The 22302-nt window shown below is 45.6% G+C and overlaps 1 protein-coding gene across 1 annotated transcript in view; it reads right to left on the reverse strand.

Moving 5' to 3' along the window:
- astn1 (astrotactin 1) overlaps positions 1 to 22302 on the reverse strand; it is a 3287998-nt gene that overhangs the window by 688370 nt on the left and 2577326 nt on the right. The window contains exons 15-16 of the mRNA XM_085982255.1: positions 11603 to 11871; positions 6206 to 6339 (exon numbers count right to left, since the gene is read on the reverse strand). Of these exons, the coding sequence (XP_085838381.1) occupies positions 6206 to 6339; positions 11603 to 11871 (403 nt within the window). The remainder of the gene's footprint in view (positions 1 to 6205; positions 6340 to 11602; positions 11872 to 22302) is intronic.

Consider the following 22302-nt stretch of genomic DNA (forward strand, 5'->3'; position numbering starts at 1 on the left):
CATTGGCTCCTCTCCTCCAACACCTCAAACTTAAGATCCCCACTAAAGCCAATGGCCCAGAAATTCGGGTCAGGGGCTTCGCGCGGGTGTAAGCCCCCGACCTGCACTTACCTAGCGCGCTGGCCGTTGAGCTGTGGGCCCGCGTGGGATTCCGATCCTGGGCCTGCTCCAACTGCCGGCGGGCAGTGCTTGCATATCCCAGGGGCGCAGTTAGTTCGATGTGTCCCCTGGGATCACGTGGGCCACGGAGAGCCAATCGGAGCAGGGAATGCTTCACTCATAAGTTTGACAGGAAGGGCTGTCAAAACTTATAAATACTACGGGCCCCAAAACATCACTAAATCTTCAAATAAACTTTAAAAAAAATCACATTTTTTAAATAAACTATAAATTACATGAAATAACTATTTTAAACAATAATTTAAATTTTTGAAATTTTTTTTATTTTTTAACGGGGCTAAAAATAAACTTACCTTGCTTTAAAGTAGTTAAAAATAATAAACCTGTGGAAAAAATGTTTTAATTTTAATTAATTCACCACTTACCTTGAAAAAAGCAGGCCTTGCGACTGCTTTTTATATGTCTAACTTCTGGAGACTTACCCTCCCAGGAAAACCTGCAAAAAAAACGTAAGTTCGATGCGCACGCACAGCCTCTCCTGTGCACGCGTTCGAACTCTGAACCCCTTCTTTCAGGGGAACGGAAGTGTCGGTTTCCCACGCATGCGCAGTGCATGCAGGAAACCGGCACTTCCATTGGGCCTACGGGTGAGTACCGCGTGCGTACTCACCCGTGGAGACCCGAAGTTCTGGGCCATTAAATCCCTCCATGGCCTCGTCCCACTCCTATTTCTGCAACCTCCTCCAGCACTATCTCACTCCCTCAAGCACTCCACTCTCCTCTGACTCTGGCCTCTTGCACAACTTCCACCTTCGCCTCACCAATGGCAGCAAAGCCTTTAGCCGCCTTGATCCTATTCTCTAGAATTTTGTCCCTAAATCCCTCAGCCTCTTTATTCTTTTAGAAACCTCCTCAAAACTCATCTCTTCAGTCATCCTGCTGGTTGGGGATTCTAGGACTAGTGGGCATAGTCTAAAAATTAGAGCCAGACCGTTGAGGAGTGAAATTAGGAAACACTTCTACACACAAAGGGTGGTAGGAGTTTGGAACTCTCTTCCGCAAACGGCAATTGATGCTAAATCAATTGCCATTTTTAACTCGGAGATTGATAGCTTTTTGTTAACTAAAGGTATTGAGGGATATGGAGTTAGGTCGCAGATCAGCCATGATCTCATTGAATGGCGGACAGGCTCGAGGGGCTGAATGGCTGACTCCTGTTCCTATCCTTTAGGCACTCTACACCACCCACCCAAATCTTGGAAAACCAGCGACCGCCACTACATCGATTTAAATCTCCTGCCCCGCACACATGCCCACAGGATTTTAAACCAGCAGAACTTGAAGAAACTGCGGCCGGAAATTTGTGGGGGTTCAGCGGGCACGATCGGTGACGGGTCGAGTGGGAAAGTGTTTTTTTTCACAGTGGGTTGGGACCCCGCTGTGAATCTGCCACCATGCGCCAGTTTTGGTGGCCATACTTAAGGAAGGACATACTTGCTCTCGAGTCAGTATAAAGAAGGTTCACTCGGTTAATCCCGGGGATGAGGGGATGGACATATGAGGAGAGGTTGAGTAGATTGGGACTCTACTTATTGGAGTTCAGAAGAATGAGAGGCGATCTTATTTAAACATATAAGATTGTGAAGGGGTTGGATCGGGTGGATGTGGGGAAGATGTTCCCGATGATGGGTGAAACTAGAACTAGGGGGCATAGTCTTAGAATAAGGGGCTGCTCTTTCAAAACTGAGATGAGGAGGAACTACTTCACTCAGAGGGTGGTAGGTCCATGGAATATGCTGCCCCAAAAAGCTGTAGAAGCTACATCATTACATAAATTTAAAACAGAAATAGACAATTTCCTAGAAGTAAAGGGAATTCAGGGTTACGGGGAGCGGGCAGGAATTTGGACATGAGTCTAGGTTCAGATCGGTCATGGCCCTGTGGGTAGTGGAGCGGGCCCAGGGGCCGTGTAGCCTGATCCTGCTCCTATTTCGTGTGTCTAATTCTGTTAGATTCAGGAGATGGTTCTGTGATAGTGGATTGGCGGTTAGGATCAGATCAGCCATGATCTTATTGAATGGCGGAGCAGGCTCGAGGGGCCAATTGGCCTACTCCTGCTCCTATTTCTTATGTTCTTATGTTTCCCAATGTCGGGTCTGTCAGCACTGAGCAGACCTGACACACAGCGGCAGGGGGACCCAATTCAGCTAATTAGTGGCTTCTTCGGAGCCACTTAAGAATGATTTGCAGCTTACCTTTTTAAATTGCAGCTCGCGCACGGGGTCCATGCTGGTCGTGGACCACGTCTGTCAAACTAAGGTGGGATTCAGTGGCCATTGAATCAGCTGTTGAGTTGACAACTACAAATGTAAAGTAAAAGCTCCCATCTTACAGATATGTCTTCCCTCAGCCATAAGAACGTCCTCACTGCATTTCCACAACAGTTTCACCATGCTGCAAGTCTTTACACAAGTCTCCATCCAGTCTGACCTCATTACCTCTCTCACCATTGACAGATCTCTTCTGTCATCTCACCTGCCATCTATTCCATCAGCATAGGTGCCCTTTATGCTCTCTCACCTTGGTCCTCAGAATCCCACCACGATCAGCCCCAACAGCAACAGCACCAGGCTCACCAGCAGCACCAACAACAACACCAACCTTCTCCGCAATCAACTGATGCTGCACAGGACAGAGGGCATCAGCACCCACCCACATTGCTGCCTGTGAGGCCAGGGATGGCCTCACCGAGGCCAGATTTACTTCACTTGACACTGTACACTCTGGCTGCCACATGATGCGCCAGGTTGACACCAACCCCCACCAACATCATAAATCATTCCTACAATGCCCAAGCCATTCCTTTCACACTCATCACCATTGCGGGGGTACCATTACATCTCACCATTCACTGCAACTCACTAAGCTACTTCCAAAGGTGCACACAAATCTGTCCAAGAACAAAAAGGGGCCGATTTTCCCGCAGGTGCAGGGAATTGTCGACTTCCCCGAATGTCGGGGTTCCCACACGAATCTAAATGGGTCTGCCACATTGATGCAATTTTCCCTCAATTGGCCAATTCATTTCCAGCATGTGGGAACCCTTGCTAATTGACTATTTCCAGTCAGAAAGCCCCACAGTATGATGTCATCATTTGTGGTGCTTTCAAGGTCCACAGCAAGCACTGCATCCTCTGAGGGCTTCCAAACGAACCATACAGGATGGCAGAGGAGCCTGCAGCAGCTGTAGCCAGTGCCAGACCCCGAGCTGCCTCCAAATTCGACGAGGCTTCACTGCCGGCATTATTGGATGGGGTTAGGGCCCACAGGGAGGCCCTCTTCTTTAAGTCAGGGAGGAAGAGGCTTCCCACTGAGACCAAGGCTGCATGGATGCAGGTGTCAGCAGATGTCAACTCGCTGGGAGTCACCAGAAGAACCTTGGCATTACATCTCTAACTCCTTCCTTTACTCCCCCACAGTACCATCCAGAGCCCCCGTCCCCAATGTGGAGCAGGAAGAGGCTGTGCAGCCAGACTCCTCAGAGGAAGCTCCAACCTCTGAGGGCGCAGCGTCAGCAGAAGTAAGCGCACCCAGCACTTGTGCAGACACTCACACCTCGGGGGGATCTTCGGGACATAGAGTAGTGTTGTCACCTGGTGTTTCACAGCTCACAAGTGAGCATCAGCAGATTGTGGAGACAGGGACAGCAGTGGAGAGTCCTCGTTGGAGGGCGCAGGACTCTGTCAGCTCAGCTCAGCTGCATGTCAACCCTCTGCCTCTGGGTCCATCTGTAAGATCAGAGGTGATGGAACTCCATGCACAGATGCAGGAGTCTCTGGCAGGTTTTGTCTCTAGGGTCGCTGCGAGTGTGGAGCGAATGGAGGAGTCCATAGCGAAGATGAGCTGAGCCTTTGCATAGTCATTGGCGCATGAACGCATCACCATGGAAAGGTTGGCACCCTCCATGGAGGAGATAAGTCGCCAGGGTATGGAAAACATGGTGAGTGTTCATAATAGAATGACATCTCTTGAGGAGCGATGGGCATCTATTGAACAGAGAAACCAGACCTTCATGAAAGTCCTTCTGAGTAGGACTGCCAGTGCAGATACAGGTCCCCATGGCCCCCTGATGCGCAGCAAGGTGCTCTCAAGCCACATCCAAGCGCTGGCCCCTTCTGGCCTGTGCAGCTTCAGGTGACTGAGCAGTAGCCTGGCGCTCCTGCTGCTGATGCCGCTGTTCCTGGTTCTGCTGCTGACGCCTCTGCTGCTGGAGATCCTCTAATGGCATGAAGGGAAGGGAAAAAAGGCCTCCCATACTTCTTGTAGATGCCTCCGTTGAGGAAGCGCTGAGTGAGGGTGCCGAGCGATGCTTCCCAGGAGCTCACACTGGAGAAGTGTGTGAGGCTCCAACCTTCCACAGCTGTGCCTAAGCCTTGAACAAATTGCCCCAAGCCTGAAACAACAAGGTCCTGCAACCTACAAATGCTGTCTGATTAAATCTCTTCTTTCCTGATTGACCTGCAGCTGAAAGTAAGCGAGCCGATATTGTTCACGCCAGGTTTCATCAGCGGTGTTCCCACCAGGCGTGTTTAGTGTGGGAAAAGGCTGAAAGTAGCAAGGGCCCCTTAAAATGGCATTATAGATGCCAATTATTGGTGATTAGCGTGCCTAAAGACCAGTCCCGCCTGCTGCGGGCGGGACTGAATCGGGTCGGATTGAAATGCTGGGGGGAAAGTCAGACGGGGTGGGGAATCAGGCGAGGGGGTTCGCGAACCCCTATTTTTGCGATTCCCCGCCCACACGCCTGAAACCCCGCCTGATGGCTCCAGGAAAATCGACCCCAAAGTGTTGAAAATAAAGGTTTCAATGTTTGACACCACATTAACAGAAACTTTACATGAACATTGCATAAAAGACCCAAGTAGAAACACCACACAGGTCCTTCATTGCTACCACTTCATTGCTTCTGTGCGGCGTGATTGAGCCCACACATTACTTACTCAAGGTATCATGCTCGGATCAGACCTGCAGGGTATCTTCCACATCTAATAAAATATACCACACACTGGGTGTTATCGGAATAGGTTACAGCCTCATTACAATCTATATTAATGACCTAGATGAAGAGACCGAGTGTAATGTATCCAAGTTTGCTGATGATACAAAGCTAGGTGGGACAGTAAGCTGTGAGGAGAACACAAAGAGTCTGAAAAGGGATATAGATAGACAAAGTGAGTGGGCTGTAAAGTGGCAGCTGGAGTATAATGTAGGGAAATTTGAGGTTATTCACTTTGGTAGGAAGAATAGAAAACAGAATATTTTTTAAATGGTGAGAAAATTTCAAATGTTGGTGTTCAGAGAGATTTGGATGTCCTCGTGCATGAAATGCAGAAAGCTGGCATGCAGATACAGCAAGCAATAAGGAAGGCAAATGGTATGTTGGCCTTCATTGCAAGGGGGTTGGAGTATAAGAGTAAGGAAGTCTTGCTACAATTGTACAGGGCCTTGGTGAGACCACACCTGGAGTACTGTGCACAGTTTTGGTCTCCTTATCTAAGGAAGGATATACTTGCATTGGAGGCGGTGCAACGAAGGTTCACTGGATTGATTCCTGGGATGAGGGGGCTGTCCTATGAAGAGAGATTGTGTAGATTGGGCCTATACTCTCTGGAGTTTAGAAGAATGAGAGGTGATCTCATTGAAACATACATGATTCTGAAGGGGATTGACAGGGTAGATGCTGAGTTGTTTCCCCTGGCTGGAGTTCTAGAACTAGGGGGCATAGTCTCAGGATAAGGGTTCGGCCATTTATGACTGAGATGAGGAGGAATTTCTTCACTCAGAGGGTTGTAAATCTTTGGAATTCTCTGCCCCAGAGGGCTGTGAATGCTGAGGCTTTGATAGATAGATGTTTGGACTCTAGGGGAATCAAGGGATATGGAGATTGGACGGGAAAGTGGAGATGAGGTCGATGATCAGCCATGATCTTATTGAATGGCGGAGCAGGCTCGAGGGGCCGTGTGACCTACTCCTGCTCTTATTTCTTATGTTGTTATGTAAAAGATGCTGAAGCATAGATACTTACACTGGTTGAGGGAGGGGAGCACAATTTGGTAGCCCGTCAATGCTAAAGGTGGTAGAATCACATCTACACCAGTCATCGATGACGTCACCACCTCCTGAACACCACAGTAGGCTCAACATTGCTTCAAAAATAGCCTAAAACACACAAGGATAACATCTAATTAGGCATTGTAGGTTCCAGCTTACTAGCATGCAATGCATTCTTCATAATGATACTATTTGTGTACACTGATTATTGGTAGCAAACTTGTAAGATGAACTGCCAAAATGAGTTTGAAAGGATATGACTGAAAGCCAATTCCTGCATCAGATCGAAGGGTCTCTACTCTGCATCATGTGGTCCCTATCCTGGGTGCACTTGATGCTGATAATGGGAGCCGTCAGTGAAAAGGATTTGCTCTGCGTATCGCTCAACCTCAACATCTGTGTTGTGTGTTATGTTTTACAAAGTACTGATGAGGGAGGCGCTTCAGCGCATCCTTCTGTGGAAACCAACATTGTAGCACCTAACTGCCTCTTGAATGATCCCAGAGTTTCCACCTCTACTCTCCCAACCAGAGGAGCATTACATACAGCTTACATAGGATACACGGCACAGAAACAAGCCATTCAGCCCAACCAGTCCATGCCGGCATTTATACTCCACTCGAGCTTCCTCCCGTATTTCCTCATCTAACCGTATCAGCATAACCCTCTATTCCCTTCTCCCTCATATGCTTGTCTAACCTCCCCTTAAATGCATCTATACTTTTCACTTCAACCACTCCCTGTGGTAGCGAGTTCCACATTCTCACCACTCTTTGGGTAAAGAAGTTTCTTCTGAATTCCCTATTGGATTTCTTGGTGACTGTCTTATATTGATGGCCTCTAGTTACGCTCTTCCCCACAAGTGAAAACATTCTCTCTGTATCCACTCTATCAAAACCTTTCATAATTTTAAAGACCTCCATTAGGTCACCCCTCAGCCTTCTCTTTTCAAGAGAAAAGAGACTCAGCCTGTTCATCTTTTCCTGATATGTATACTCTCGCATTTCTGGTATTATCCTTGTAAATCTTCTCTGCACCCTCTCCAGTGCCTCTAGGTCCTTTTTTATAATATGGCGACCAGAACTGTACGTAGTACTCTAAGTGTGGTCTAACCAAGGTTCGATACAGGTTTAGCATGTTCCCTATTTTTCAATTCTATCCTTCTAGAAATAAACCCTAGCGTTTGATTTGCTTTTTTTATGGCCTTGCTAACCTGTGTTGCAACTTTTAGTGATTTAGAGATCCCTTTGTTCCTCTACTCCACCTAGACTCGCACCCTCCAAGTAATAAGTGACCTCCCTATTCTTCTATCAAAATGTAATACCTCACATTTATCTGTGTTGAACTTCATTTGCCAATTATATGCCCACTCTGCAAGTTTATTAATGTCCTCCTGTAATTTGTTGCAGTCCTCCTCAGTATTGACTATCCCCCTCAATTTGGTGCCATCCGCAAATTTAGAAATTGTGTTTTTGATTCCAAAGTCTAAATCGTTAATGTAAATTGTGAACAGCAGTGGTCCCAGCACTGATTCTTGTGGAACACCCGTACCCACCTTCTGCCACTGTGAACAGCTACCCTTTACTCCTACTCTCTGCTCTCTGTCATGAAGCGAGCTAGAAATCCATTCTGCTACTTGTCCCCTGACTCCACATTCTCTGACCTTGTTCATCAGCCTATCATGGGGTACCTTATCGAAGGCCTTTTGAAAATGTAGATAATTTACATCTACTGCATTACCATTGTCTACTCTCTCTGTTACCTCTTCAAAAAATTCAATGAAGTTGGTTAAGAAAGACTTTCTGTTTTGAAATCCATGCTGACTATTCATTATTATATTTTTGGCTTTTAGATGTACTTCTATTTTCTCCTTTAGTAGGGATTCCATTATTTTTCCTACCACCGCTGTTAAGCTGATTGGTCTATAATTCCCTGGACATGTTCTATCCCCCTTCTTAAACATCGGTATTATGTTAGCTATCTGCCAGTCCTCTGGTACTGTACCTTTTTCTAATGAATTATTAAATATGTGTAGTAATGCCTCTCCTATCTCTTCCCTAGATTCTTTTAAAATGTGTGGATGCAATCCATCCGGAGCAGGGGTTTTATACTCATTGAGTTTGATTAGTTTATTTAATATTTTCCCTCTTTTTATTTTAAATGCACTTCTCATTACTAATCTCATCATCCAATGTCATGTCCATCTGTTCTTTCTCCCTGGTAAATACTGAAATAATTATTTAATATTTCTGCCATCTCTCTATCGTTAGCTGTGGTATTATCCTGTCTATCCTTTAATGGCCCTATTCCCATCCCAACCTTCCTTTTTTTATTGATGTGCCTGTAAAATATTTTACTATTTTGTTTTATGTTCCTTGATAATTTAATTTCATAGTTCTTCTTTGCTTTCCTAATTGTTTTTTGACTTCTCTCCTAATCTCTTCATATTCTCTCCCCTGCTGTCTATGTACTTAATGTATGCTTCTTTCCTTACTCTCAATTGTTCCCTTATGGCTTTTTTCATCCATGGAGTCTCATTAGTGTTTAATTTGTTCTTTCCTTTTAGCAGAATATATTGTTCCTGTACTCTGTTGAACACCGTTTTAAATGTTTCCCATTGTTGGTCTACATCGTTGTTTGCCAATATTGTTGCCCATTTTATTTTCCCAATATTTTATTCTCAGCCCCTTAAAATCAGCTTTTCTCCAATCTATTACCCTGGTTTTTGTTATACTTACATCCTTCTCAATTATCATTTTAAAGCATATGGTCACTATTGCCTAGATGTTCCCCTACTTTTACTTCTCTTATCTGCTCTGGTTCATTCCCCATTACTAGATCCAATAGCGAATCCAGGTATTAATCTCTCAATTCCTGCCTTTTACGAAGTTGGACCGATGTCCACCATTTAATCATACTCATTCACCTTCAGTAGTATTCTTAATTAAATATTTCTTCAGCTCTCTCTTTATAAAAATATAATAGGGGATTAATTTTGCTGAGAGCCTGTAACACACAATGACAGACAATCCAGCCTGAGGAAAATGTTATCAGCATGGAAATACAGCCAAACATTGAAGTACAATGGTGAAACTGGCCAGTCACTAGCCAATCCTTTACTGACATGACTATGGTTAAAGATCCAACACAGGGATCTGCTTTTGAGGCATAAAGATTTTATGGAAATATAAGAGGTTCAGTCGCTGGCACTCCAGCATCCCCTCCCCGCCCCTCCTGAGAATGATACCCCACTTCAGCTTGACACTCCACTTGCTGACCATGTTTCCTAAACAAACCAAATGAGTTGAAGTTCATGGCGCACTGGTTGCAATGCTATCTTGTGGCCTTCTGCTACCAGATTATATTTTATAGTTGATAGTGCTTGAACTTTGCCGTGCTCCAAAACAACAATACCAAGTCTTTAGAATCTGATTTGTATCATACCATAGCAATCTCTACCATTTATTGGGCGGTATTTTGCGACCCCCATGGGTGCGTATGCGACTGCAGGGGTCGCGCAAGTTCTGGGCTTAGGCATGCGAAGCGCATGCGCTGAAACCCGGCACTTGCGATCTGTCAAGAATTCTATTGACAGATCTTCTGCATCTGCGGGCGATGGGCCTCTGCAGGTGGAGAGTTGCGCTATTTGCACAACTTCCGCCCACTGAATGCCTGTCAAATTCTTACGCCTGGTAAAAGCAGGCATAAGGCTAGCTTTTACCAGCATAAAAGTTTTTAAAAATAGAAAAATAAAATTTTATCACTCATTTATAAATTAAAAATACTCTTCAAAAAGGTAAGTTTATTTTTAGCCCTGTAAAAACATATAATTTTTTCCCCCCAAAATTAAATTTTTGTTTAAAATATTTAATTAAATGGCATTTTAATTAATTTTAAATACATAATTTTTTTTAAATGTATTTCATGTGTTGGTGTATTTTTTAAGTGATCCCCATTCATACTTTTGATAGTTCCGTACGTACGGAACTATCAAAAGTATGAATGGGGATTCCCTTCTTCCACTGGTTGGGCTGGCCCACATGATCCCAGGAGCGCCTATGAACCGCTTGCACCCCTGGGATACGTGGGGCTCTGCCCGCGCGGACCCAGAGAGGCCCAGGATCGCAAGCCCCCATTCCTCCCGGGCCACCAGGTATTTCGTAGACATTTTGCAGGTCAGAGGCGTCCGCCCGCGGTTGTCTCCGATCGCAAATGTTGGCCCATTATCTCAGAAATAACCTGCTCTTTCCTGTCAGAATTCTACTCCACTCCTAAACAACATCTAGTCTGTTCAAGTTGATCTTTTCATATTCCAATGCAATATCTGGCTCTTTACGATGTAACATTTCCTCTTTATTACCAACACTTAGGGGTCGATTTTCATTGACCCGTGGAGTCGGGATTGGAGGTGTGCGGGGGGGGGGTTAAAGTCCCAAATTCGGGAGTCCTGACACCATCCCACCCCCAACCCGCCTCCATGTAAGTTTCAAAGGAGGCGGGTGCCTGCCCCGCACTGGGACCCGCCTACCTGAGGTGGGAAGTGATTAGTGCCAATTAACTGCCTGTTAACAGGTAGTTAACAGGCAGTTTTTAGCCTAATCCCTATTTTAAACCTTGAAGTGTGGGATTCCCGACGGCTCCAAACCACGCCAAGTTAGAGGAGTCGGGCCGTCGGGTTGGGAGTGGTCGAGATGTCGGTGTTCAGGTGAGTGCTGGGTGCATGAGTGCAAAGGTAAGTGTGTTTGGTGTGTCCAAAGTGAGTAAGGAAGTTTAAATTACCTGCACTTACCTTTTCAGCCTTCCTTCCTCTAGGTTTCGGGAGTCCATCACTCAGCCGGCACTGAAAGCAGAATGGCTGTGAACTGTCAAAAGTGACAGCCTTCAGCTTTCTGTGCCGGTGAGATTTCTAACTGAGTCTGTGTAGAAGGACTCAGGTTAGAAGTAAGACTGTCAGTATTTGACAGCTTCAAACAGCTGTGAAACACTGATATTTCATCTGTCAAAACGTCTTGACAGATGAAATTTCAGTCTGTGACGTCACCTGTTGCCGGGTGGCCCTTAATTGGCCTGCTGAGCCCGTTGGGCGGGCTCAACAAGGTCAATCAAGTTAAAATCGCGTGGATTGGCTGCATCTTGATGGAGGCAGAACTACAACCCCAAAAGTTGTAGTCCCGCCTCCTTCCCGACTTCTGAATGAAAATCACCCCCTTAATCTTACAACTGACTTATACTCTGCCCCTGTACTCTTAAATAGCTGAGTCTCATCCAGGTTTTATATAATGCCTACTCTTTACTATTTGCGTTTTACCTTGCACCTGTGCAATACCTATTCTGACAGTTGAGTTCTACCCTGCTGATCTGTACAACTTACTTTCTGTGTTTCATTGTCACTAAGCAGTTCATACAACGGTGCTGCCCTGGTGACTTCCAGTAACACAGGCTCTTCTTGCCTGTTCTGGCCCCCTGTTGTGTGGCATAGATGGCAGGATGATGGACAACTGCCCCTGTTTTCACAGTACATTCTCACTCCAGATGCCATGAGCTCATCACCAGAGTCAAGAAGGCTGCCAATGTAGGCTGGAAAGGTTAAAGACTTGGGATCCTTCTCACGTTCCTCTGATTCATCAGATGGTGAATTGCCTGTATGAAGAAAAAGACGATATTATAACAACAGCAGAGTTTAAATAGGCACAACCTGTCAGGCGTATTACAAACTAATGAAGTGTGTAATTAGTATAATTAGTAGTATGGCTACAGATGGATTCAATTTTACTTAAGGTACTCTGGAAGATTGAACAACAATATTTGGTGACCAAATTACTCTACCAATTTTCAAACTTATTTACTCGTCCAAATAAAAGACCAGATTGTATCTTATACTTTACATGGCAGCTGCAACTAATATTCATATATATATATATATATATATATATATATATATAAACACAGAAGTCTGTAATATAACTGAGTATGGTAGAGTAAATCAGGGAGAAAGAATAAAGATTTGCATTTATATTGCACATTTATCTAGTCTTAAAATGCTTTACATCCTCTCGCCCGCTGGGTTCTGAATCCTCCTTAAACCTCTCCTGTTGTGTATGTACCTTTAAGAGAATAACTGGTCTCAGACTGCAGTACCGGCAGTGACCACCCCTGTATAAAAGGCGCTAGTGAGCCTCTGTTGTTTTCAGTTTCACTATTGACTTCCATCAGTAAAGACTTGTTTTGTTCAACTCCTGCTGTCCGTGTCTCAATCATTCACGGACGTAATACTGGCGACGAGCAGATACGAACGAACCTACAGTCTGCACCACCTCCTGGGATCCATTCCTACAGCGAAGTGAGCAGAGGTCGAGGCCAGAAAGAAAAGAAAGTAAGAGGCAGTAGAAACGGGCGTCGACCGTGGGCATCCGCCCCTGTGTTTGCGGAGTTGAAGATTGCTGGAGAAGCTGTCGGAAGCGGGGCCTGGTTCCTGTCAACGGTGCTTCAGCTAATCGGGCTGGTGGCAGGTAGTGCACTGATCCTTCCTGGGCTGCGGCGGTCACGAACTCGAGCGGGTGGTTTGCAACGGGGCCGAGCAGCGCTGTCGGGAAGAAGAGAGAGAGAGGGTGGAGCACACAGGGCGCGGCCGGTGCTACAAAGCCGGGCTGCGTATAGACCCACGAAGAGGGAGGCAAGAGTCCCACAGGGTTGTTCCACGACGGGAAAATAATAAAAAAAGAAATATTAAACGCGCAAGAAACCGCGAGGAGCTGCAGGTTGCAACAGGAACCGCGGAAAGCAGTGCTAACAACAGCAGGGAAGAAGGCAAAGCGCGGGAGGTGCCATCTTAAGCAGCGGGGAAGAAGGCAAAGCGTGGGAGGCGCCATTTTGTTAAATCGGGGAAGAAGGCAAAGCGCGGGAGGCGCCATTTTAGATTTGCAAGATGCCGAAGACTGGCTGTATCACTGCTTTTGATAATACAATAGAGGACTGGACCACGTATGTGGAAAGAGTCGAGGTATATTTCGAGGCAAACGAAATAGCGGAGGAGAAAGAGGCATCGATATTGCTAAACTTAATGGGCGCTAGAACGTACGGCCTATTGCGGGACCTGATTACTCCAGCCAAACCGAAGGCGAAAAGTTTTAACGAAATTGTTGCTGTCCTACAGGAACACCTAAACCCCGCTGTTGATAGCAGAAAGATTTAAATTCCACAGGAGAACTCAGCATAAAGATGAGAGCAATGCTGAGTACCTTACGGAACTACGCAAGCTATCAAAGCACTGTCAGTTCGGAGCAGGACTGGCAGATACCCTACGGGACAAATTTGTCTGTGGACTCCTGAGTGAAGGAACACAGAAGAAGTTACTCTCAGAGAAAGAGCTGACGCTAGATAAGGCGTTCAGCGTGGCAGTATCGTATGAAGCAGCAGCCAGGGGAGCTGCAGAAATTCAACAAAAACCACAGGAATACGGCACCCACGAAATGACACGGGGATTTGCAAAAGGTTATTGCTGCGGCAGAACTAACCATGACCAGAAGGACTGCTGGTCCAAAGACAAAATATGCAGGCAATGCGGGAAGATGGGACACATTGCACGAGTTTGCAGGTCTGGGAAGAAGACCAGCGACAACAAAAAGGCTACTAAGGAACCGTACAAGAAAGTACAAAAGATGACGGATTGTAGTTCCGAAGACCAGATGAGCGATAGTGAATCCGGGAACAGGAGACTAAGCTGTCTCAAACTTCACAATGTAATCGTAAAAGAGGATCACCGAACCATTTGGGTTACCCTCACGATAGCAGGGTCCCAAGTTCAAATGGAATTGGATACAGGATCAGCGCTAACCGTCATGAATCGACGAGACTACGAGCGGCTATTTTCACACATACCCTTGAGAGAGACATCCATCGTCTTGGCGACGTATACGGGGCAAAAAGTATACCCCAGAGGAAAAATAAGGGTGCCTGTCGAATACAATGGCAAGAAAATACGGAAATTGTATCTCTACCTACTGCCAAATGGTGGACCACCGTTATTGGGACGGGAATGGATCAGGAAGATAAACTTAGATTGGCACTCCATTCATGCAATGACGGTGGACAGTAAAAAAGATGAAGACGTCACTCCTGGACGATTGTCAACAATCTTAGCTAACGCCAAAGAGGTATTTCAACAAGAACTGGGCACGCTTAAAGGCGTAACCGCCTCGATAAAAATAGAAGAGAATGCAGTTCCCAAGTTTTTCAAAGCAAGACCGGTACCATATGCAATTCGCCCAGCCGTCGAGGCAGAGCTGGAGAATCTGGAGAAAGCAGGCGTGTTGTCTAAGGTCGACTGGAGCGAGTGGGCGACACCCATCGTTCCTGTCATGAAGAAAACGTTAAGCAATAAGTCCGGGGAGCCAAGGAAGATTCGCATCTGTGGGGATTTCAAGGTGACGGTGAACCCAGTCCTTCACACAGTACAATATCCTCTTCCAAGGATAGAAGACATCTTCGCCTCACTGTCTGGAGGGAAGCGTTTTACAAAAATTGACCTAGCACAAGCATATTTGCAGATGGAGGTTGAAGAGTCCTCTAGGAAGTATCTCACGATAAATACTCACAAAGGTCTTTACCAGTATCATCGATTGGTATTCGGAGTAGCATCGGCTCCGGCGATATGGCAAAGAGCGATGGAACAAGTCCTGCAAGGGATTCTGGGGACTCAGTGTTACTTGGACGACATCCTTGTGACAGGTGAAGATGACAGTGAACACCTTAACAACCTAGAACAGGTGCTCACTAGATTACGGTAACATGGGCTGCGAGCCAACCGCCCCAAGTGCGAATTTTTTAAGAAACAGATATCGTATTGTGGCCACGTGATTGATGAAGAGGGGTTACATAAGTCCCCTGACAAAATTGAAGCGGTTGTTAAGGCCCCAGTGCCTGAAAATGTGTCGCAACTGAGGTAATTCCTCGGATTGGTGAATTACTACCATAAGCTTTTACCGAATTTGTCGACAATTCTGCACCCACTGAACGCCCTGCTACGAACGGGGGTAGCATGGAAATGGAGCGATGATTGTAAGCGGGCCTTTCAGAAGAGTAAGGGCTTAATCACTTCAAGGAAAGTATTGGCTCACTACAACCCAGCACTGCTGATCAGACTGGCGTGTGATGCGTCTCCCTACGGCATTGGGGCGGTACTGTCACATAAATTCCTTGATGGTTTAGAGAGGCCGATAGCTTTTGCGTCACACTCGTTAACTTCTGCCGAGCGTAACTACGCCCAGATTGACAGAGAGGCCCTCAGCCTAGTGTGGGGGGTGAAGAAGTTCAATCACTACCTGCACGGTCAAAAATTTACTCTACTAACCGATCATCAACCTCTTGTCTCCATTTTCAACCCTCAGAAGGGCGTACCGATAATGACAGCACAACGGCTGCAGAGGTGGTCCCTTTTCCTAGGGGCACACCAATATGATATCGAGTACAAAGGAACTAAACAGCATGGAAATGCTGATGGATTGTCACGCCTACCGTTGCTGACGGTGGAAGAAGAAGACCTTGCAGTGGATCCAATGGAGTTATTCCACTTGACCATAGTCGAATGTCTCCCTGTGACGAATGCAAACATAGAAAAGGAAACACGGAATGACCCGACACTATCACGGGTCTATGATTTAACGGTGAAGAGATGGCCAGCACATGGCGAACCACTGCTGCCAGCATTCTCGCTGAGAAGAGAACAGCTGTCAGTGTGCAGAGGAACCTTGATGTGTGGATCCAGAGTAGTAATTCCACCTAAGTTGACGGATAGAGTGCTCAATGAGCTTCATGAGGGTCATCTGGGTGGGGTAAAAATGAAGAACTTAGCCAGAGCGTTTGTGTGGTGGCCGGGAATCGATAGAGAAATCAAAGAGATGACCAAGAGCTGTGCAGGATGCCAGAAGGTCCAAAACGCCCCACCACAAGCTCCTCTGCATCCATGGGAGTGGCCCTCATCTCCATGGCAAAGGGTGCACATTGATTTTGCTGGTCCCTTTATGGACTCGATGTTTTTAATTGCGGTGGATGCACATTCAAAGTGGCCAGAGGTAATAAAAATGTCCTCAACCACCACGGAAAAAACTATCACAGTTTTATGAACCATATTCGCCAGGAATGGGCTGCCTGAACAGATTTGCTCTGACAATGGACCACAGTTTGTGTCTGAAGAGTTCCGGAGGTTCTTAAAGAACAATGGTGTTAAGCATTACACATCTGCCCCATATCATCCAGCCACTAATGGATTGGCCGAGAGGTTTGTCCAAACATTCAAGAAGGCTATCAAGGCAATGTGTAATGAAGATATACCCCTACAACACAAGGTGGACAACTTCTTGTTTGCCTACCGGAATGCGACACATGCGGTTACCAACCAAACTCCAGCCATGATGTTCTTCAATCGAAGACTACGATGCCGCTTGGATTTGGTTAAGCCAAATGTCTGAAGAGATGTGGAGAACAGGCAGTTTCAGAATATGAATGAAAGGCCGACCAGGAGTTTTAAGATAGGTCAACCAGTTTTGGCCCGGGACTACCGCACTGAGAAATGGCAGCCAGGAACGATTTGTACACGGCAAGGACCTCTCATGTATACCGTGGACGTTGGGGAGAGCATTGTAAGACGCCATGCTGACCAGATTCTAGAGTCACTGGAAAACGTCAACTCCACACCACGATCTGATACACCTGGTAATGAAATCGACGTTCTAATTGCAGCTACCGCAGAACCGGTAATATTGGAAGTAGATGAACCAAACAACGACATTGATCACGACTCAACATTGCCAGAAGAACCTGATACCCCAAAGAGGCGTTATCCAGACAGAATAAGGAAGCCTCCTCAACGACTGAACTTATAATTGCTTAAACTTAACCAATGTATCTAGCAACCGTAATTGTGATTGTAATTAGTTATCATTTAGTTGTTAAATGAATGTTATGTACTGTTTATCTAAAAGGGGAGGAATTGTTGTGTATGTACCTTTAAGAGAATAACTGGTCTCAGACTGCAGTACCGGCAGTGACCACCCCTGTATAAAAGGCGCTAGTGAGCCTCTGTTGTTTTCAGTTTCACTATTGACTTCCATCAGTAAAGACTTGTTTTGTTCAACTCCTGCTGTCCGTGTCTCAATCATTCACGGACGTAATATCTCCCTCATATTTTCTCTCCTATCCATATTCATGGTGACTCCCTCAACCTTTACATCTCTTATGGGTATTTCTACTCCCATGGTCTCGATCACTGAGAGGGCTATCTCTGATCACATCCTTGTATCCCTCACTATCCACAACCCCAACAAAATCTTCAATGTCTCCCACCTGGTCATTTTCCAAATATGGCCACAATCTTCACTCCATCAAGTCCAAGGGGCACGGACTTGAGCGTATCTGGCACTCAATTGACTTAGCTAGTCATCACCAGATCTAGCTGGACTACATCAAGCACTGCCAAACCTCAATCTCCTCTCTCAAAACTGCCCACTACTCTGGGATCAACCGGGAGAGCAAAGATAACCCCAACTGTAGCCTTAAATTCCTCTCTTCTGCCCCTCCAATAAGTGTGAGGAGCTCATGGACTTATTTGCCATGCTAAGTTATAGACCATCTATTCAGCTGCCTCTGCTGCTTCCTCCTTTCCCTTTGCCCACTTTTTTTCAACCCTCTGTTGTCTTTGTCCTGTCAGAGTGCTTGACCAACGTCAAATCATGGATGAGTTAGAACCCACTGAATTCGGCCCCCGCTACAAACACCAAACACCCTTTCCGATGATTTCATCCCCTCATCCCCCCTGCTCAGCCAATATCTCAGCTAAACCTGACTGTTCACAGCCTCGACATCATTTTCAACCCCGAGCTGAGCTTTTACCCCTTATCCCCCTCCATTACAAAGACCGCTTACTTCCACTCCTGTAACAGTGCCCACCTCCATTCCACCTCAGCCTATCTGCTGCTGAAACACATCCATGTCTTTGTCCAGACTCGACTATTCCAATGTTTTCCTGGCCAACCTTCCATCCTCCACCCTCCATTAACTTCAGTTTGTCCAAAACCTTACTGACCTATCCTATCTTGCACGATTCTCATTCACCCATCACCCCTGTCCTCACTGACCTACATTGGTTGCTGGTTCCCCTTCCTGGTCACTCACTCAGGTTGAACCAGACCATGTAAAACCTTTGTGGCCTGTTGACCTTGAGTTGAGCTTGAAACCACACATCCTATCCATCACTAAGACTGCCAATTTCCATCTGTGCAACACTGCCACCTGCACCCATAATTCAACCCCTTACTTCTAGATTTCATTATTCCAATGCCCTCCTTTCTGGTTTCCGTCTTCCACCCTGTACAAGCTCTAACTTGTCCAAAACACAGCCACCCAAATGCTGCTTGCCTATCACCCCCTACTGGACATACACTGGCTCCTTGTTCCCCAACATAATTAAATTAAAATTCCTCATCTTCAAATCCCTCTATGCCCTTGACCAACCTTATCTCTGTAACACAATAGCAAAATACTGCGGATGCTGGAAATCTGAAATAACAACAGAAAACGCTAGAAAAACTCAGCAGGCCAGGCAGCATCCGTGGAGAGAGAAACAGAGTTAATGTTTCAGGTCTCTGTAACCTCTGGTTTGGTGTCCATTATCCCTATTTCCATTTATGAAGCATCTCTGGACTTCTTTTACAGTAAAAGCACTATATAAATGCAAATTGTTGATGCTGGTGTGCCTAATCTTGTTTGGGTTTGGTTAGCACGTGATGCAATGCTGTTCCTGAGCCATTAGCTCGAGCACCACATTGATGAGAAGTTATGCGAATAGATAATTCAGACACACTGTGATTGATGCTCTCTTTCGACGTGATTCAGAAGTCCCTCCATTTGACAGATTTGAATTTAACTTTCCTTCATAGTTAACATATCCCGAGCATGAACAGGATCCCTGGTATTCCATGCATTTGAAGCCTTTGCTGTAGCTTCACCTTTCTGGTTAATGCAGAAAGATCTTTTTTTTTTCAATAATATGTCCAAAATGTGCACAAGCAGGCTCTACAAATAGAATTTCTGTCTTATAGAGAGTTCCACACTGCTATTAACTTGACTGAAGTCCATTTAGATTTACCTAGTGGCTTATTGTGTCAGGTACCATGACTAATATGTCATCTTGGAAACAAATAGCAAAACACAATGCTAGTCAGATCATGTCCACTGTCTGCTATAACAAAGCTGCAATTCTAAAGAGCAATTGAGTGTACAGATACAATTCTCAATGCACATCAATCACTGTCAACTTTCAAGTGCTTGTCTTCAACTACATCTGTTGATTCGCCTCTGACAGATCAAATTCGATGACTGTTTCACTTCCTCTAATACCACAAACAGGTCTTAAGTTTTTAACCTGCACTGGTGAACATCTAGAAATGAACTAATTCCCTTCTGGCAGTCAACACATATATGAACTTACTCATCTCGTTTGTGGAACAATATATAGGCCCAGGATTTCCTGGAAATGGCACATCTACAGCGTAGGGCTTGTTTTACACCGTATAAGCGAGTTACGCCAGAATTTAAGACACACCAGAATTTCCTGGGACTTTTGCGCTTCTCCGCCAATGCCGTCGCTGAAACTGGGCAAAATTAATCATGGCTCCAGCCACCGCCCCCCCCACCCCTCCCCCGGTTAAGTCAATGGCTATCACAAATTTCCTGGATTTACGCCAGTTTTCACGCCGCAGTCACTTAGACTGAAAAATAATGGTGCATGTGAATGTATTTAAATTCATGAGTTCAAAATGATTGATTAAAGTAAAATAAAATCTCTGCTGTGTCTTGACATTTTTAATTCTTAGCGAAAACCCAACAAAACAATTCTTCTTCATCATTGTGTGTTAGGTTTAGTGTATATTGTGTGCATGATGTGGCGCACAGAAGTGTCTCTGCATGTCATAGATGGAAAGTGAGAGTGGTGGAGAACCTTGTTTAGTTTGATTTTGGGCCTGAAATGGTCGACGCGCACCAGGAGCCTGCAGTTCATTAGAAACTGGGCCTTGACCATCCTCTGAATAATGCCGAGCTGTGGGTGCTTGTTGGGTCTCCTGATGCAACTCGCCGGTTTCCTCTAGACCAATTTGGGCCGGCTGTGATGGCTGTGACAGCGGCCCTCAGGTAGCTCCCGGGAAGCTGGCAGGTGAACGGGAGGGGTGGGGGCGAGCACGGCCGACAGTGCCATGCAGAAGGAGCACTCCTGATCCTCTTGGCTCTGCTTTAAGGCAAGTTAAAAAGAAAACCTTTCCATTATGTTGGTGGCCTCCAGCAGTCCCTTTAAGGAAGGCTGGTTCGGCCGCAAAAGAAACTGGAAAAACTGAGCTGGCGTGTGTATTGATTTCTTTGTGGGTTCAATGACGAGACATTTATGAAAGAGAATGTCTTTTAATCTAAAGTATGTTCAACTCTTTTTAACAGCATTACAGGAGACACCATGCTAGTGATCCATTTAAAACGAAACCAAAACTAAACTGCTTGTCTCTGTCACATGCCCTCTGCTGGTCAGGCATAAGTAATCAATCAGGCAAACATGCTGGTAAGGCATCATAATCAAACAGGCAAATACCATCATTATTTGCTGATATCATTACATCTCCCTTTCTTAAAACAAAAGTATTTTACTTTAAACTAACAACATGTTTTCTTTGTAATAATCTGCATTTTAACTGTAACACTTAATGAACTTACATTATCATTATCATGATCAAGGTTTTTTAACCTTGCTTTGTGTGTTCACATGAAATATGTCAATACACTAGAACTTGAAGAAAGAATAAGATAACATTACTTCCTTCGATAACAATAGTCCTTAAATTTGCTCACTGAGTCTCTCAGGAGGCTTCACACGTCTTGAGGATTTTCTGATTGATTGTCCTTGAATCTGAGTTGTTGCCTCAGATGATGTGTTCTCAGCTGTGTGATCAGGTTGTTCAACAGTATCAGTCTTTTGACCTGCTGTGTGATCAGGTTGTTCAACAGTATCAGTCTTTTGACTTGCTGTGGCTGGTCCCATGAGAAGATCTCGACGATTTCTTCTCAGAACAGCACCCTCATCTGTCTGAATGGTGTATGATCTTGGTTGAACTTCACTCAGGACAGTTCCCTTCGGAGTCCATGGTTTGGATTTTCCTAAGCCCCTGGAGTCGGGTTGGAGGTGTGCGGGCGATAAAAATTGGAGATCCGGGGGTCCTGACCCCATCCCGCCTCCAACCCGCCTCCATGTCAATTTCATAGGAGTCGGGTTCCCGACAAGTGCTGGAACCCGACTCCCAGAGGCGGGAAGGGATTAAAGGCAATTAAACTGCCTGTTAACAGGTAGTTAACAGGTAGTTTTTGGCCTATTCGCGATTTTTATTGCAGGTTTGTGGGCTTCCCGACAGCTCCAAACCACGAAAAGTTTTCGAGGCGGGACGTGGGTCTGAGGTCTTGGAGGGGTCGAGATGCCCAGTGTTCAGGTGAGTGAGGGGTGCAGGAGTGCAAAGGTAAGTGTTTTGCAAGTGTTTTAATAAGTTTAACTTACTTTTACTTACCTTTACAGGAGTCCTGCATTCCGGTGTCGGGAGTCGGCTGCAAGAACCACAGAAGCTCCGTTTTTAAAAAAAAAATCAGCTTCTTTGTTTCTACAGCAAAATGATTTTAAAGTTATCCTGAGAAAGGACTGAGGCTGAATTAGCAGTTTTTCAGTGCTTGACAGCTTCAAACAGCTGTTAAACACTGATATTTCATGTGCCAAAAGCTTTTGACAGATGAAATGTCAATCTCTGACGTCACCTGTTGCCGGGTGGCCCTTAATTGGCCTGCTGAGCCCACAGGGCGGGCTCAACAAGGTCAATCAGAGGAAAATCCAGTGGGTTGGCCACATCGCCATGGAGGCAGGACAACAAGCCCGAATGTGGGTTTCCCACCTCCAACCCGCCCCCGTAGCAAAATCCAGCCCATAGTGTTTCTTGTGTCTTTGAACCTTACTTGGTCACCAGTGTGGAGTTCAGGTAGGTTTTGTGTTCCTCT

Source organism: Somniosus microcephalus, chromosome 3 (genome assembly GCF_052327205.1).
Source record: "Somniosus microcephalus isolate GS21.2 chromosome 3, FLI_Smic_1.0, whole genome shotgun sequence".
NCBI classification, from domain to species: domain Eukaryota; kingdom Metazoa; phylum Chordata; class Chondrichthyes; order Squaliformes; family Somniosidae; genus Somniosus; species Somniosus microcephalus.